Below are 19,322 nucleotides of genomic sequence, written 5' to 3'. Positions count from 1 at the left end.
ATTGACCACGTTGTCTAGCTGACAAACCCTTAGTATACAGCAGTCTGAAATTCCCCTGGTAACAAAGGAGAAGAATTGATTGTAGGGAACTGGAAGAATGGCAAAGTGTGCTTGACTTTCTGCTCAGTAGTTCATGGGCAAAGATCAGGCATAACTCTTGGAGAAGTCAGAAAACTTCACACCTTTTGGAAATGGTGCTCAGGGCTATTTGCTAAGCTTAAACCTCCTGTTTTATACAGGTCCTGCAGGAATAGAGTTAGAGGCAATGGGATAATGTGCTGGGATTATGCAAAGTCACACCTTACAATGCATTTTGAGGTTATTTACTCTTGGCAGGTAGCCACCTATAATTACATTTCTGAAAACTGACCTTCTTCCTTTTTTTTTTTTTTTTTTTGTTGTCCATGGACACCTCTTGCAGCACACTAATGAGATGCCATGGGAAAGCAGACGGTGTCTGGTTTTTGATCAGATGAGCCCAGTGGGAGAAAGACCATCCAGACATGACTACAGCACCTTTGGAAGGGCTCACATTACTAAGAAATCTGAGCTTTACTCAGTCCCAAAGAAACAGTTTTGAAACTTCAGCATTTTTTCTATCATGCACGCAGGATTCCAACAGCAGACCTAGGCATTTAGAGTGCCACTTACAGACATACAGACCAGCCTTTTGCTGCTTAAGTAAAGGCATAAAAACATAAAAACTGCAGCTTTTCAGATATTTTGTTTAGTCTGTTATATACTTCAAAAATATTGTGGTAAAATGGGAATAATGGTACCTCCATACTTTCATAAAGGATTGAATGTGCCTGAATGAAAAGAATTCTGTTTATGTCAGTTCTTTTATCTTTTTGCTCTCCTACAGCATGGTGTCTGCAGAATGGCAGGTCAGACAGTAGTACATAGTACTCTGGTTCAGTGTCAGCTTCAGGGCATCCCTGCAATCTATGCAAGCTAAATGGTGATGAGTCTTTTTTTTCCATGTGGGTGCAGAGCTCAGTGCTGCAGCTAAACACACGTGTCAAATGTCTCAGGGGCATCTGACATCTGAAGCAAACATCCCTGAGTTTTGTGCCTCTCCTGTGACATTGTATAAAAACCCCAGGCTGAAGGGAATGACACTCTGTGCAAACCACAGCCAGGAGCTCTCAATGTACACAATAAGCCTGGTTCCCCTCTCATTCACAGTTGGTACTGACAGACCACATCACTTGAAACCCAGGAGGTGATAGCAGTACAAAATGAGTAAATGTGTCAAAAAGGCAGAATCATGTAGAGGAGTCAGTGCTCTTGTTGTAAGGAGTTACTATGGCTGTATGTTTCATGGAAGTGCTGGAGAAAGGGGAGGAAAATCATGCCAGTCACTCCATGAGACACTGCACCCACAGAACTGAAAATGCCAACGAAGGAATAGAGCTGCTGGTTCTGAAATAATGCAGTGATTGCTAGGGTTTAGAGCCAAATAAATGAAAAGCTTTTCAGAGAGATAGGAAGACAATTGTACCTTTCATTTGAAGGAAAAGCAAGCAAGGAGACTCAGAAATTCAGCTGCATCACTCCACGTTGTGTTCCTGCATGTGGCACTGCTACCTTATGCTCTACAGGTTATGGAAAACTCCACCAGCTCCAGCTATGCAAGCTGAGACCACTTGTTTTTCCCTCCCCACATGATTTTGTGCTTGCCAGGGATAAAGAGAGTTCTAAAATAATATTTACAGGCAAAGGGAAGCTTTGCCTCCTATTCCAAATAGGATACGTGTTAATTTCTGGTAGTGCATTTGGTATGCCTTTTGTTGGGCATGGCTTTCCATTGTCAGAGATGGGTTTTAAATTTCCTGACAACCCTGTTTTACCATGGTGTGCATGGTTTAGAACAACTACTGCTTCCAGTTAAGGTTGAGTGTTCAGCATTACCCAAATGCTCCTCATTGCAACTATCTATTTCCCAGGTTGGAATTATGCAAATTTCTTTTTCTTTGACATTGCAAAAGTCAATAGAATAGGAAAGCTGCATTACCTTCTTTTCCTGGCATCTCTTGCAACCATTAAAGTCAAAGTAATCTCAGTAAAAGGTTGCAACTGGCACCAAAGGAACACTGCACCATTATTATTCCTGGAGTAAGAGAGCAAAAATAGCCTCTCAGACTAAGGCACCTTTTGTCTTCTCTCTCCCTCTCTTCACACACTGATGCTGCTGCCAAGCTCTGCTTTGTCTAGAGCATGCACCAACTTGATTTTTCCTCAGTGCCCTTTTAAGTGACACATTTGTCAATGGATTGGCCATCTACCACTTCAGCTGGTACAGTGGCACTGTCATTGCCTCCTTGCTATTTCTTCTGCTCTCTTCCATTACTCCCATATTGCAGGAACCCACATCCCCCTCCTTAATGTCTAAATGGACTTATTACTTCCCAACAGCAAATCTCACTTGCCTCATCACTTACTGGATAACATCCTTCTCTGTGACCTCAAAGCTGTGATTACATCCCTTTACACTTCATATTCCTTAATGGTCGCTCTTTGATATACCAGTAGGTTGTCTTTTTTGCTATCCTCATGCCTTTCATTAGTACTTTTATAACATTTATTAATTCAGATATTCACTATATAAGCATTGCACCTTCAACCCTTTTTAAATGTGTTCTTCAGGGCTTCACCGTCTTATGTCTTTGTTAGTGAATGTAAAGGTTATTAGGACCAATCATGCTGCATATCAGATATTAAATAATGTTGAGGATGTTTCTAATACAAGGTGAGATGCTGGATTCCTCTGTTGCTGATATCAGACACCCAGTCTTATGCAAGTATATGCCCTTCCCCAGAATACCTGATCATGAGTCTTTATTTCCTAGGAGTTGAATTTTCCACACGTGGATTCCTACTCTCTCAGTACCTTACCCTTCAGCTCAACACTGTATTTGTAATTTTCCTTGTGGAATGGTGACTCCTTTATTGAATACTTATTGAATACACATTTCCCCTATCTGATGGCATTTTGTATTATCTGCCAAGACTTTGCAGCTCTGCTTTTATGTACTTCATTCTGCTCCCCTAATTTATGTGCTTTAGGGTCAATATTGTGGTGCATGTGCCCCATCCCTCATAATCAACAAAGCTCTCACTCTGGGGTCACTGGGCACCTGGAGCTCCGTCTCACTTAATCCTGTTGCTGTGGGTCTCATCACTTTGTCTTTCAAATCTTTCCTCTTCATAAAGCTTAATTCTATTGGGCTCAGAACACTCGGCACACTAATGTGCAAAAGAAACAATGAAAAGCTACAACAAAAGATAATTTTCAGTCTTTGTGCATGTTTTAGCTTGGTTTAGAAAACAACTTCTTTACTTTCCTTTCTGACCTTGGACAAGTGCCCCTTGGCACATCTGGGGTTTTTCTCCTATGAAACAGAGATCGAGATGCTGAGATCCTTTGCAAAGCATTTTCAGAGCTACAAATCAAAAAGTGTACTATAAAAGGTAGCTGATATTTTTATTTTTGCTGTGATGGTTATTCTGGGTATCAGTCAGTGAAATAAGCACAATGTATATTCTTGGTAAATAACAATAGTGGTTGTTGTTTTTCTGAGTGGCTAAGTTGCTAATGGAACTGATGTTCTGAACTCCTACATCTCATTTTTTTCACACCTGTGTATTTTTTGCAACTGATGTACTGTTTTCCTCACTTTCTTTTTACTCTCATACAAAGCTCTTTTACCCTGATGTAGTCAGTTTTCCTCAGATATGGCCTTAGTATTGTTTTCTCTTCAAATTTGTCTGTTCAATTTGCTTGTTTAGCAGAATTGCCTCTTTTTAATTTTTTTTCTTTTAAAGAAAAAAAAGTATCAAATATGTGAAATATGTGCCTTATTTGGCTTATGAATATACTTTTTTTCTCTCTCTCTACAATGCCACATTTAATAAAAAAATAAAAATTGCTCTACTGTCCCCTTAGCAGAACATGCCCTGAGTGCTGTTTGCACTGTAAGAGGGAAAGCTATCCCCAGATTGCTGTTTACAGATTTCTTTTCCTTCATGGAACAGTCTTATTCTGAGCAATATTGTTCCATAATTTCTGGGATTGGGAGAATGCCAAGCTCATCCAGGGCAGCACAGGCAGCTTTTTCCATTGTAGGGTTTTCAATTAAACTAATGCTACCAGCTGTGTGTTCTTTTGTCTTCCCTGGACTAGGTTGTGGTACTCTTGCTTTGCATCTCTCTAGCAGAGCCTGTTGTCTTCATACTAATCAGTTGGGCAAGAAAGTGGAGCTATGAAACATGAGAAAACATTTGGAAAAGAGAGGGGATGTAAAGGAACTTTCTGGGAATGTGGATTATGCAAAGAAAAGGGCCTTCTGACCTTATAAAAAATGGTTGGGGGGAACAAAGAATTTAATCCTTTGCATTTAGGTCACGCAAAAGTGCTTTACAAAGGTGTCAAGTATCGTAATAGGCAAAGCATCAGAGAAATCAGATTACTCACCCAAACTTAGTCATGCAACAATGTAATGGCAGAGGTGGGACCAGGATATGAGCCTTCAGTTTCTCAGTCCACTGCCAAGTCCTCTGGACCTTGTTGTTTCTTGACATAAGAGGACATGGGGTCAAGTAGGTGAGGAAAAAAAAAAATGTAAAAAGAAGAGATGGGGGAGGAACCATGAGAAGAGAAAGCAACTTTTTTTTGCCTGGCTGGAGCAGATCCTAAGACAGAAAGGGACCTGGGAGTCTGGGTTGACAGGAAGCTGAACATGAGCCAGCAGTGTGCCCAGGTGGCCAAGAAGGCCAATGGCATCCTGGCCTGGATCAGGAACAGCGTGGCCAGCAGGTCCAAGGAAGTGATTCTGCCCCTGTACTCAGTGCTGGTGAGGCCACAGTTTGAGTCCTGTGTCCAGTTCTGGGCCCCTCAGTTCAGGAAGGAGATTGAGGTCCTGGAGCAGGTCCAAAGGAGGCAACTGGGCTGGTGAAGGGACTCAAGCTCAGATCCTGTGAGGTGAGGCTGAGGGAGCTGGGGGTGTTCAGCCTGGAGAAGAGGAGGCTCAGGTGAGACCTCATCACTCTCTACAACTCCCTGAAAGGAGGTTGGAGCCAGGGGGGGTTGGTCTCTTTTCCCAGGCAACTCTCAGCAAGACAAGAGGGCACAAAAGGTCTCAAGTTGTGCCAGGGGAGGTTTAGGTTGGACATTAGAAAGAATTTCTTTATGGAGAGGGTGATCAGACATTGGAATGGGCTGCCCAGGGAAGTGGTGGATTCTCCATCCCTGGAGATATTTAAAAAGAGACTGGATGTGGCACTCAGTGCCATGGGCTGGGAACTGCAGTGGGAGTGGATCAAGAGTTGGACTTGATGATCTCTGAGGTCCCTTCCAACCCAGCCAATTCTATGATTCTATGATTCTAAGAGCAGAGGGAAAAGAGGCAATGGGGGGATGAAAGGCATTCTGCGGTGCTCAGGGTAAATATAAACAAGGAGGGAAGGTAATGTTTGATCTGAGATAGAAAGGCTGTAAAGGAAAATTGCCTGATAATCTGACCAATAGTTGGCAAGCAAAGTGCAATTTTGGACAAATGGCATCAAGTTGAGTGTTTTATTCTCTGACCAAGAATGCTGCCCTAGCTTGTTTTAATCAAGTCCATAAAATGAGAATTGTCGATACTCAAGGTTTAAACAGGTTTTGTTGTTGATGTCTTTTCCCTAATGCTTTTATACAGACTCTTAGAGAATGCAGAACTAGAGTAAATACCCATGATTTTATCAGGATGTTATCTTTTGGTATTGTCTTTAATTTTATATTAATCTGCTTTAAAACTCAGCCCTTTTGTTTCTGTATAATTGCTGTTTTGCAGGAGGCAAGTTAGCTATTAAAAAGGGTGTCAGACACCATGTGCTGCTCAGTAACTTCTCAGGCAGTGCTGGGAAATGAGAAGATTCAGCAACAGTGCAAGGGCAAAGAGGAACAAAGTAAGGGATTGAGGAAGCTGCAGAGTACACTAAAGAAATAGAGGCTTCATCATTAAATAGGTAATCAAATGTTATCTATCAGTTACACATGAAGTCAAAAGTTTTTATTTTGCTAAATGAAAGAATGGAAATTGCTCATGTAATACTTTGAGAAAAGATGCTGGCAGTAGGTGAGATTTGGCTTGTGTCAGCAAGGCATCAGTATAAAAGGGAGGATTTTGGAATAATTCTTGAAATCTAGGCCTGGATTTCCAATGGGTACCTTAACTCTGCAGATAGACTCTTCCATCTGTTGCAATGGAAGGATTCTAGAGGTCAATTTTGTGATGCGTTTCTAACCCTTTCTCCAATGCCTGCCTTTAATTGATTTTACCTCATTTTTTCTCCTCCCCTCTTCACCCTTTAGCACTCATACTGAATTTATCTGTGACAGTGCTGGCTGACACAGTGTCCCCTTTCCAGACCTGTCAGCACTACAGACTCTTGTTACCTCTAAACCATAGGTACCCTAAAAAGCTCTGGCACTTTTTTGGGAGTATGTTCATGTCCTAGAGAAAATGGCAGCTCAAGCTATTCAGCTGAAGATTTGTGGTTGTGTAACTTATTTTAGATACTGGGGTTTTTAAAATGCTTTTCAAAGCAGTTCAAGCTTCTTGAGAGGCTATGGGCCATAACCACTTATCTGAGACAAAGTCTGGGTGCATTACCTGTTGGATACCAGCTGAAAACAGATTTGAAATAAATGAGTTTTACCACTGTTTCTTTGCCTGGTGTGCTAATCTGGTACAACACTTGCCCTTTCTGTGCCTCTCTAGAATTGAGCAGAAGAGCTACATGTTGGCTTTCAGGAAAAAATAAATGAATTTGGACTTTTGTCCAAAAAGAGAACTTGCAGAGCCTTCCATTTGGTAGTTTTTGCAAGCTGTGCTGCTTCCAAGCTCTCCCAGTGCATTCTTCAAGAGATGTTTTCAGAATATCTTTTGTGCATAAACCTTGCCTCACTACAGACTTGTGATATTTCTAGGTTTTGTTTTCATTTGTTGTGGGTTTGGTTTTTTGTTTTTTTTTTTCAGGGATCATATGAATTCTTAAATTTTAATGTGATGGATTGAACATTACTAGAATTGGCAAACAGGAAGAAATCTGACCCAGAAAAGATTGTCACAAAATGCTTTTCAACAAAAATAGCCAAAAGGGATTGTGGCATTTTGTGTGACAAAGATGCAAATCCACTCTACTAATACTTTTTTGCTTTAAGAAATCAGCAATTTGGATTATTTTTCCCAAACTAAGAAATCCCAAGGCTCAGGATGCACAGCTCTTAAGACTCATACACAAGTTTGTTTTGCAGTCAGGACAAACTAAAATCCCCTTAAGGTTAACTACAAGTGAATTTAAAATACTATTAGCAGTCTGAGCAGTGTATAATGTAGTAGAGGGGAGGAGAAGTTTCACTAATGTTTACAGAGAAGATGTAAATGAAGTGGCTTTCTGTAACCTTACCAAGAAAAGGAACAGGACAGACTCTGCACTGCAGAGGAGAATATTCTTTAAACCCCAGTCAGTAACATTTCCCTCCTCTTCCTCCTCCCCCATCTTACCCTTATTTTCTTCTGAATGGATTTCAGGAAATATTAAAAATGTCCTGGCACTCATCTCAAAAGAATTCAGTTCTAAGCCTGGGATGAACTATTGTGTTATGAAGGAAAATAATTTGCAAGAGCAGAATTGCTCTCCAAATGTGACTAAAAAGCTTTATCAAATATTTGAGGCCAGGCTCACTGGATCATGGGTCTCATATTCACATTTTATCCTTACTCCTAGCATCTGAAATTACGAACACCAAGCAAAAATACCTGTAGTTTCCTTACAAGAAAATTTCTTGTAAGTTTTCACTGCTTTCTTCATGGGAATACTTTGTCTTTCAAAACAAATTTATTAGTGTTTGGGGACTATTGTTTAAATGTGATAAAAGATAAAGAAGTTGCGTTGGGGTTAGCGTGGCCACTTGATGAGGAGGGAGCAGAACATCTCAGTGAAAGAAATCCAGACTTAAACCTTTGGATTCTTTACCCTTTGCTACAGAGAATTTGCATGCTGTGGTCCCTCGGTCTCCATCAGCATCCTGAAACTAAGGATTTGAGGAGCAGCCAGCAGCGTGTTGTACTCAAAGTAAAAGGAAATAATAGGTTGTATTTTTAAAGCTACGTATATTTTCTAATTGGCTAATACCTATTTATAGCTGATCAAGTTGCCTGATTTTGTATTTGGCCCTTGAATCATCTGTTTATTCTGCTTTGGATGTAGATTGTTACAAACAGGGTGATGGAAGGGATGGTGAATTTCCAGAATGTGTTCATAAATTTGTAAATACTTTCTTCATGGCAAATATATGGGGAAAACCTGAGGTTCTTGTGGACTAAATCTTTCTCCCTGAGCTCTCACTGCATTGTAGACCCCTGGGAGTTACCTTGGGAGGGGGAACAAACCTGCTTATCCTGCTATAGACCCTGTGATCCACCTCAGGGGTGAATTGCACAGGCCCCAAAAAAGAATAAGCAAATGAAAAAAAAAAAATGTTTCTGTGGGAAGGTTCTGCTCATCTTCTACAGAAACCAGGAATAAGATAATTTGGCCCAATGTTATAGAGTTCTTCTGGTTTCAGAGTCCCTGGAGCACTTCTGAAAGACACAGCAGATGCACAGGGAAAAAACCTGTTTAAAGCTCCTCAGTCTCTACCCTCAGAAATATCTGTGAATAGAGGCTTTTTCCCCCAGCTTCACATTCAGCTAAATAGCTTTGAGGCACTGCTCTGTGGGTAATATGTGGAAAATATCCAGCAGCAGTGGGACTGAAATGATGCCAGCTTTGAAAATGACATCCCAGGGAATGACATTGGGGTGTCCAAGTCAGGCCAGTGGCACCAGGGCTCTGTGAAGAGGAGGTTAGATGTAATTTATGTAATTTATTTTCACTCAGCATATCCTCAAACAACACTACTGTTCTGTAAGGGCCCTGGTAGTTTCTGAATCATAGGAGATGAAAAGAACCCTTGAGTACATCTCTGATTACTTAAAGGGATACTACCAACTCTCTGTGCACAATAGTTGGCTTTTTATAAAGAATAATATCAAGTGTTGGTCTGACTTTATTCAACCAGCAATTTAAATGGGGGCAAAATTAGGCTGTTGCTCAAGTTTACAGAGTTCTTGTACTTTTTTTTTTTTTTTTTCCCCCAGCTTGGCCTGTCAGTTTGTGGTGTATGAGAGTGAGTTGTTATGACTTATTTTCAGAAAGAAAAAGGGAGAAAAGAGTAAGAAAATGCTCAGATTTGTGGCAGTAGTTAAATCTCTGTAGTCTTTTTTCTGTGTGTGTGCTTCTTTTTTATTCCTGCATCTGTTTTTAAACCTGCTCTTATTTATAGGTTGTTGGGTTTTTTTTCCTAAATTACAGCAAGTAGTAGTTATTTAAGGACCCACCATTGTTTCCATTTCAGAGAACACATTTTAAAGATGCGTTCATAACCAGAGCCATTTAAATTCTGCTTTGCTGGAAGTGCTTATAGAATCTGGTAGCCTAGATGTAAATTATTTATTTCAAATTGCATTGGCTATGCTCTTCATTTTAAAAAATAGCATACTGAACAAAAAATAGGTTGCTTTTTTTGTTCAGTTGGTTGGTTGGTTGGTTGGTTTTTTCACATGTGCTGCCAAACTAAGAAAAGATTTAACTCAAAAAGATGTTACTGGTGATTGGCCCACCAGTGTTGGAAATTCAATACCAGCATTTTGTGGTATGCAAGATAAACTGGAGAGTTAAATGTAGTGGTGGGTGAATGCCAGTGTGTGCTACATACTATACGTGCTATGTATATTAATAAGGGAGAAACATTTTAAATTATCCTATTCTTGACATTCTCCCTACATAATGTGTAAAATTTTGTGATCACTTTAGCTGGTGAAGATCCAGCTTTTAATAGGATTTGTTATTTGGTAGTTATGAGGGCTCATTAATATCTGGATAGCTTATGTTTAAACATAACTTATGTTATAGAACAGTTGTGTTTTATAAACACTGTTACTGATTTTCTCTTCCTCCTTTGTTAAATTTGCAGTGGAGCTGTGTGAAAGTCCATTTGAATTTGACATTTCTACTGTCATCACTGAAAACTTAAGGCACAGCAGTATTTTTCATTCTTTAGTTGATGGCAAAATAATATACCTTGATTACCAGTAGATTATATATATATATATGTATGTGTGTATATATATATATATCTAGTACATACACCTAGATACCAGTAGACTAAGTACCATATTAGAAATACAATCTCTAAGGAGATCATAGTAAATGAAATTGCTTTGAATGACAACATAGCATTTATGTCTACGTATACATATGTGAGTGTGGGGGATTTTTAATGCAGATGGGACCAAATATATCTTGAGTATTCCAGGCTCAAGTAGGGAATGGAGCCAGGATTTCAGTATGTTTGAACTGCAGCTTTTAGTCAGTTGGTAAGATAAATTGAAATATTTGGATCACGAAGAACAGGATGTAATAGAGCTTTTGTTTGTGAAGGGAAAAAAGGGTTAAGAAAACATGTAGAATTCAGTCTTCTGTGTTTTACCAATCCACTCTTCCACTGGAGCCAATGGAAGTTCTGCTTGGCTGAGGCAAGTATGAATATTGTACATGATAGTTTGACATATGGCATAGACTTTACTTCGCATGCATATGTATTGTACAAGTTACATTTCTTTTCAAAAAATAATCCAAGCAGACTGATTCAGAGGCAAACTCTGCAACTCTTAGACTCCTTTCCTAGAAAAGTCTGCCTCTGAGATAACAGCCCTTTCTCCAGAAGCTAACTCTCTGTGCATTAAATAGTCTCTAAGTGTAGAGAAAGAAGGTCCATTTGAGAGTGTAATTAAGTGCATATTTCCCCAGCCCAGCATACATGGCTCTCATAAGCATATCATGGAAGAAAGAGTCACACAGGGCAACTTCAGTCCTGAGGCTGTTGTAACAAATGTGGTGCAGTGTCAAGAGAGAAGATTTTAATCCTTTATTGAGTTTGTTTGCCAGTATTAGCATTCAGCCCTGTGGAGCTAAATGTTCCGTGCTGTTTTCTTCCCCTTCATGTTTCAATATCAATTTTCACAAAAAAGCATGTTTCCCACTGCATAGCTTTACAGAGAGTGTGCTGTTATTCTCAGTTTGAAAGTGTGCCTGGAAATTTAGAGATTTTTCAAGCAGTTTTTGTAATGCAGTTTGACTCTGCCATATTTTTTAAAGTCATGTTTGAGAGACTGGAGGGATCACACTGTGCATTTCATTTGGAGAGGTGACATCAGGACCATGTAGACTTAGGAGACCATGTAGACTTAATTCAATTTTCATTGAATTAAGAGGAGACTTTTGCAAAATCTAACAGCAATTTCATACATCTATTGTATCTAGCTATAAAGATGTTTATTGATACATAAATAGCTGCAGTTATTGATGGATAGATCAATATATCAGTAAAAATAGTTTGTTTCTCAAACGGTAGCATTCTCACTGGATTATGCAGCCTAGATAAATGCAGTACTTGGTGCAGGAGAATGTTATCAGAAAGAGATTCTGCACCTACCTAAAAAGATAACTTGACAAGCCTTTTATCTTTGTTGAAAGCCATGATGAAGAATGTAAGAAGCAGCATAAAAGATGAGTAGCTAACAAGATTGTTTTGAAATCATCTGAACGTTAGAAACTTGTGGGATGCAGATAATTTCTTTTTCCAATTAACAGTGATACTTGGTACTTTTCTAAAAAAAGGATACTTGTGGCTATTGAAAGTGTATAACCTTTAACCTGAAGCACAGAATCAGGGCTATAAGCCAAGGAATATTTAGAGCATATACAGAGGGAACACTTTGTCCTAAGCCAAAACACTTTGCAACCTCTCTCTGTGGTTTTCCATATTTATCTGCATGAAGGAATTCAAAGTGTTCCCACTGGACAGAGCTTCAGCAGCATCATCATGTCCTAGGAATCCACCGTGGCATCTTCCAGATCTCTGTGTCATAACAAGAATTACCCCTGGTTTTATGAAAAGATGGTTCTCTGCATTCATGACCTCTGGTGCTGTCCTCTGGCTACAAAGTAAATCTCCACATGGGTCTGAATGTAGAATTCCATTCCTCACACTGTAAAAAATCCAAGAGATCAATTAAGTGTTTGGTGAAGAAGAACGTTACTTGCTTTGAATAAGAACCATATGATATGAGACAACAGGTCTAGTGCTAAAATATGGTTTCATCTTTTTAAGGGACAAGATGTGGGTTTCTTGGTTTTGCCTGCACCTGTTGTGTGTACAGAATATTCCTGCAGAATAAGTAATTGCAGTGTTTAGTATTGGATAGTCATATGTAGATACATACTACTCTCTGCTGTCCCTTTATCTAATTCACATGTGCAAATGCACGTGCAGCTTTCTCAGTGGTAAAATGAGTATTTCAAAATTTAGCCTTGGGTGTGCTCTGGGGAATTATGCTTTACAGGACTGTGTTTTTTCTTCACCCAAGATCTCTAGTGTATTAGAAACCAAATATAAACACTTGACTCTGCTTTATTGCACAGGGTAACCGTTTAAAAAATTACAGACCTAATCATTATTAATTCCTTTGATCTTTATTGACTACATTAACATTAATCATGATAAACACCTTTGGTATTAATGTGGATGCCATTGGTATTGTACTTGAAACTGCTGTAACTCAGCCCTTATTAACAGAACTGTTAGTTACAAGGTTTTACTTTTGCATAAACAACTCCATGCCTTTCTTATGGAAGTGAGGAGAATAAATGTATATAAACCATTCTCTGAATTTTAAAGATGTTGCTATTTATAAAACTGGCTCTTGGGGTGGTTTTGTTGTTTAATAAAATAATTTGCATTAAAATATTTAATATATCTCTTGAAACTCAAAAGCAATTAAGATTTTTCTTTTAGGCATTAATGTACAAAATAATATTCAGTTCTCTTCAAAAGCTGACAGCAAGCATGAGCTGAAATCAGTCCTTAATGTTCCTCAGAAGGCCTGGTAACGGGTCTCATTTTCAAGAGATAATTAATTTCTGGACAAGGTCGACAGGGCAGCCTTCCACCTTTCACCACAAGACAGTGAATAGAGAAGCCTCATGATTTTAATGACTTTTAGGTCTGAAATTTTGTCCACATCTCTCTTGAGTGAACCTGTTTTGTTTCCCTTCCCAGTACCTACATTTCAACAGCCGAACGGGCTGCACACCCAACCCCTCTCACCTCGGCTATCCATGTGTTTTCTTACAGCCTGTGACCTGATGAACCAAGGCATCTTGGCCCTTGTCAGCTCCATTGGCTGCACATCAGCAGGATCCCTGCAATCCCTGGCAGATGCCATGCACATCCCTCACCTCTTCATCCAGCGCTCGGCGGCAGGAACACCCAGGAGCGGCTGTGGGCTCACCAGGAGCAACCGCAACGATGACTACACCCTCTCTGTCCGACCCCCTGTCTACTTAAACGATGTCATCCTGAGGGTGGTCACAGAATATGCCTGGCAGAAGTTCATTATTTTTTATGATAATGACTACGGTGAGTATTTCTTGAGCATTTTTGTCAAATCCATCATTCTGTTGAAAGCAGTCACGTTACATCTTGGTAGTCTTCAGACAGATTATGGTTTGCTCGGGAACGTTTATGGTTCTGTCAGCATTTCACAGCACCTCAGAGAAATCTATTTCTAAAATCCATCAACATTTGCAGGTTTATTTGATAATTTCCCTGTTAAGAGTTAGCTGATAAATGGAGAGCTTACCTGGCTTTCTATTCTGCCAGTGTTTATGGAGCATAAAAATTATTAGTGAGCTCTCTTGTTTTTCAGAGTGTAGAAATATAAGATGATAACTCAAGATGCAACACATAAGTTTTTTAACATTGTAGAATTGTTTATTGTGTGGTGAAACTATCCTGTTAGCATGCGTTTGTTGGCCAGAAGCTGTAGCAGTGGTGAACACAGATCAGAGTCCTTGGCAAGTGGGAGCTGCTGTTCCTAAGCACAAAACTCACAGAGTGAAGAACTTGAGGGAGGCAGACCTGGAGAAAACAAGGTTTCTTCTTTTTTGAGTTCCTTCAGTGTTGCTGAGCTGATGGTTTCTGTGTGATAGAGGAGTTGTGACACAGATGGCAGCGTCACAAGACTGCACCACCCAGCTCAGTGACTTAGCTGAATTTGGTACAGATATTTAGCCCTGCTGAGAGGAGAGCTGGACAGATTTCTTTAGTATAGGTGCAATATCTAATTTTATATTTTTCTTCTTTCTGTGGAAAACTGCTTTAAAATCAGGCCTGTTTTCTTCAGATGCATCCATTATTCATAAGTAATCATGACTGGTTTGGATGAACACTTTAAAACTTCTTTTCAAAGTTGCATCCTTAAGTTATGGGAAAATGCTCACTTCAGCAATTTGCTGTGCATAATATCTGGTTCATGCAGGTCAGGTGTTATTGATTTTTGTTCCCTGGCTGCATAATAAATTCTTAAATTAGAAAGATAGAAAATGATGAATAGGAGAATTCCTGTTTACAACAAAGCAGCACCTAAAAGCACCAGCCACAGGATAACAAACACACACACACCAAAAAAAGCCATCCAAAAAGCTTGCAGCAAAGACTATTTTTATTTGTGCTAGATGAGTTTGTGCATTTAAATGCCAGTGAACCTATGAAGAAGACCATAATCTTACCAGATAAAAAATTTCTTCTTAAAATGTATTTTTAATTAAAAACCTCAAAAAATGTTATATTTTTATAATTTTATTTGTAAATACTAGTTTAAAATTATAGAAGTTTAATTATTTAATTTGAGAATGCTGCTCAGACACCATTTTGTCCTTGATTTCTGGGTAAGAATCTTGCTGTGGTGTGATTTATGTAACACAGATGCCTGCCTGCAAGGAACACGTTTCAGACCAGCAGCTCATTCAGTGACACATCATCCCCAGACATGACATGTGGCAGATATTAGGTCTTTCTATGACATTCTGACTTCAGTAGTCCACAAGTAATGCCATACTGGCAAAACCTATGATCACCTACACCAGAAAAAGGTGCAAAAAAAAAAAAAAAAAATCTACCTTTATTACATACCTAATACTCTGTTCCCTTTCTAACAGTTTGCATGATTTGGGTATTTTGGGTGGGTTTTTGTAGGTTTTTGGGGGGCTTGTGTTGTCTTTTGTTTGTGTGTGTGTGCATAGTTTGAGACTATCCCATGAATAGAAATGTTTTAAACATGACCTGAATTTTAAGTTTACCTGCAACTCTGAAAAGGGCGAACGCAGAGAAAGAATGCTGCTTTGAATTATCCTAAATCCTTGGTTTCAACAGCCTTCCCAGGGCAGCAAGCAGTTTCTGGATTCTCATTTTGCTTCCTACAGTTTCTTTATAAAATGCTCTGTTGCAGACTTCATGGACTGTCTTCTCTGCATTTAATAAAGAGCAAGAGAGGAGAAGTTTCAGATCACCATCTCGAACCCAGGGCCTCTCTTGTTATTTCCATGATTGTGAGAGTTGTCCTTGGTCTCTCTAATTCTTCTTCTTGCTTATATCAAAATACCTCCCTAGTTCCCCATTACCCTATTTTGGGTGAAATCATTAAGCTCGACACAGTATTTTGCCTGTTCTTTATTCTCTTAGGTTTTTAAATATGGCAGTAGTTTTCCTCATCCCCATGATGACATTATTTTCTGAGCAGTCCCTAGAGAGCAATGTTGCCAGCAGCTTATTATGAATCATAACACATTATGTCACTTTCTCTCACTTTCTCCCCCTTTCCTGCTATTTTATTGATATATTTGAAGCATTTCCAGGATGTTAGCAGGGCACATTTTCTCTTCCCAGTTTCTGTATTGACCAAAGAGGTTCTTGCACAGAGGAAGGGACATGAGAAGAGGAGATGAAATTACTTTGCAATAGCTTAAATTTTTAAAATGAGAGATTTAGGTTAGATATTAGGAAGAAATTTATTCCTGTGAGGTTGGTGAGATGAAGTTGTGGCTGCCCCCTCCCTGGAAGTGTTCACGTCCAGGTTGGATGGGGCTTTGAGCAACCTGGTCTAGTTGTAGGTGCTCTGGCCCATGGCAGGGGGGTTGGAACTGGATGATCTTTACTGTCCCTTCCAACCCAAACCATTCTGTGATTCTAAGAATAGATTATAGAGTGGGTTGGAGCAAGGATAGAACAAAAATTTTAGTTTTCCATTAGGTCTCTTCTGAATAACTGCACTCTCTGGAGTTAACAGCATCTTATTCAGTCAGTGGCTGCTTCTGGGACTGATAAAGCTTGATGTTTATAGTTATGGTGTGCAGAAGGGTTCTTATTCTTATTCTGACAGAAACCAGGGTTGCTGCTTGGTTCTGCTAAGCTTCTGAAGCTTCTTTTGTGCTGAAAATGAGGGGCAGGAAAAGAGGTCACACCTGTGACCTCTCTTCATCCATGGATGGTGTCCTAGAGGACTCCATCTTCTGCCTTTGTATTCCTGAATCCAATTTCCATTTGCTGCTGAATCCAAGAGTCCAGAAGTCTGGTATTATCCCAGGGTATGCCCAGCAGTGGTGGTGATGTGTTAGTTTGAGGGGATCACAATATTTGTTTTGAGTGTATTTGTCCATACAAACATTTCATTGTTTTCTTTTTCATCATTACTGTTTCATTAAAGCTCTTTAGTTGAGCTCTTTAGCTCAACCTGTAAGACTCTCTCCCTTATTCTCTTCCCTTTCTTGGAGGAGAGAGGGGTTAATAGAGAGCATCTTTTATTTGTTTTTTTTCCATCTGAGTGTTTTGATGAGTGAAGAAGTCTGAATTCAGTATTCACTGAGCTTTGAGCAGAAGTCCCATCCAACACTAATTATTCTGTGAATCTGTGTTTGAAAAAACCATTCATTTGGGTGTATCTACAGATGTGAAATACTTTTAAAAATTCAAAAAAAACAAACCCCCAACAAAACAGCCGCCAACCCTCTACCCAAACAAACAAAAAAATCAAAGGTTCCACCATCAGTTTAGGTTTTATAAAGGAAAGCTGGCCCAAGAACCCCAGAGCAGGAAGGGAACATTGCCTCTAGCTTCTGTGCTATTTCTTTAGAAAAAATCAATACTGAGCATGCACTTATGGGGTGTAAGCCCAGGGGAGAGCCATCTCATCAGTCAGTGTGTCAGTGTAGCTAAGGGTGGTTGCAATTCCCTCTGGAAGATCGTAGTCCCATTCCTCAGTTTGAGGATTTTTCACAATGTGAGATTTATTTCTTTTCTCACTGCATAGAGACCTAAAATCAAATTCTAGTTGGAAGCTTTGCTCAGTTTAACTGCTTGCAGCACTTAATATTAGACATTTTAATGTAACATTTAGTATTTAAACATTAAAGTAAGCGGGAGATCAACATTGGCATTGGAATTAAATTCATATTAGGAGGAGATTATTGTTAATTTCTTCAGAGTCATCTGCAGAACTGACATTGTGCAAACAGAGCAATTACCCTGGTGGGCATTTTTTGCATGTGATGATCTTTCCTTTTCAATGTGTGTATCATAATATTAACTGATGCCTCTATAGCAGTAAATGATGCTTGAGAAGTAATGGGAATATGGATTCTGGTATGTATTAATTCCTTGTTTTTTCCCATTGTTGCCATCTTTTTTTAAGTCAGAAAATATGAGAACACCGTTAGAGTGATTGGTTTCAGCAACAAGCAGAATTCCACTTCCCTTTCTCAGAAAGAGTTTTGTGTAGTGATTTAATTTATTGATTTACAACAAAATACTTCAGTTCTGTTACTGAAATTATTTCCAATAGTAATTGCCCTCCAAGAAAATGTGCCTTTCATATTTAAAATAATTTTTCCTACAGGAAAACTGGGCTTTCATCCAAAGTAAATACTGTGCTAAACCAGATCTCTTGCACCTTCAAAAGAAGTTGCATCCATTTATGTGGCAATTTATAAATGTCCTGTTTTTCTAATCCTATGAATTTAATTGCTTTGGGTTTTTATCTTATCATAGATTCTTTTTCATTGTCAGTGAGTTAGAAAACTTTTTATAATTGGAAAGTGTCTTTCTGCAGGGCCAAGAGTTATTTCTCCAACATTATTTTTGAAAATATTAACAACTTTTTTTTTTTTTTTTTTTTAATATAAGTAGATGAGTATATTCCATTTTAAAGTTGTCTAGCTGCTGGAAGATTAAAGTCTACTTAAAAGGTTCTCCACCAACAAAGGAATTGAGTCTTTGAAGAAAACAGTTCTTTCATGAAGTCATCACCATCTGGGTGCTGAAGAAGTGATGTAGCAATGCAATTCTGAAATAACTGACATTGAAGTTTTTAATTGATGGGGTTTTTTTCCAAGTAAAATTGTAGGTAGGCTGACTATTCTAACATAAAACTAAACAAATGACACTTTGATAATCATCAAAAAGTCTTTTCCTTCTGGTGACTTAGTTAAGCTAATGAGAGATATTAGTAAAGCCACAATCTTTTGTCACTAGTGGAGCCTTGCTAGTAACAAATGTGAAGCCAACACAGAGTAGCAGTTAATGTGTGAGGATAAAGATAATAAAAAGATAATAAAATAAAAAGATAATAAAATAAAAGATAATTATAAAAATATATAAATAAAAAATAAAAATATAAAAATTTAAAATTTAAAATTTAAAAAAATTTATAAATAAAAATATAATAAAATAAAAATATAATAAAATAAAAGATAATGCTTTAACTTGATCAGACTGGTGTAGTAGTGTAGTCTGTTTGCTTGTATTCAGTGTGCTTTGTTCCTTGAGATAAAACATGACCAAGGCCTATCCAGGACATGAAATCTGAGTTTAAGAAAATTTCATATGGGCATATTAAAAGTGTTGAAGGACAATTCTGTGCTTCTTCAAATGCCATTAAGGACAGTGACCTGTAGAGAGTTAAAGAGTAGGTGCTATGAAATGCAGCAAAATTATGTAGTAGATGGATGTCTTTCTCAACCTGCTATTAAAATTACTGTGCACACAGTATGTATGACTTGAATTAAGCAGCCAAATAATTTCCTACTCTTCATTTTTGAGTGTTCAGCTCAAACAGTGGGATCACTGTGCTGCAAAGTATCAGTTCCTCCACTAAGTCTCTAAACCATTTTTAAGGGCCATCAGCATCCTTTTCAGTGAAGGCATTTTTGCACTGGACACTCTAAATATATAACTTCCACCTCTGAAAACTGCAAAGTTTCAGTTTTTAAAAAGAGCCACTTACATCTGTAGCCATTTGAGCCAGCTTTGCCAAGTTTGTGCATCTTCACTTCAT

At 38.7% G+C, this 19,322-nt stretch overlaps 1 protein-coding gene across 1 annotated transcript in view; it reads left to right on the top strand.

The window, feature by feature from the left end:
• Window positions 1-19,322, top strand: part of GRID2 (glutamate ionotropic receptor delta type subunit 2) — a 683,099-nt gene that overhangs the window by 376,490 nt on the left and 287,287 nt on the right. Inside the window, exon 3 of the mRNA XM_071742831.1 lies at window positions 13,289-13,573. Within this exon, the coding sequence (XP_071598932.1) occupies window positions 13,289-13,573 (285 nt within the window). The remainder of the gene's footprint in view (window positions 1-13,288; window positions 13,574-19,322) is intronic.

This window comes from Heliangelus exortis, chromosome 4, assembly GCF_036169615.1.
Source record: "Heliangelus exortis chromosome 4, bHelExo1.hap1, whole genome shotgun sequence".
Taxonomy (NCBI): Eukaryota; Metazoa; Chordata; class Aves; order Apodiformes; family Trochilidae; genus Heliangelus; species Heliangelus exortis.
Note: the sequence above shows the minus strand (reverse complement) of the source record. Positions and strands in the feature narration are given on the sequence as shown.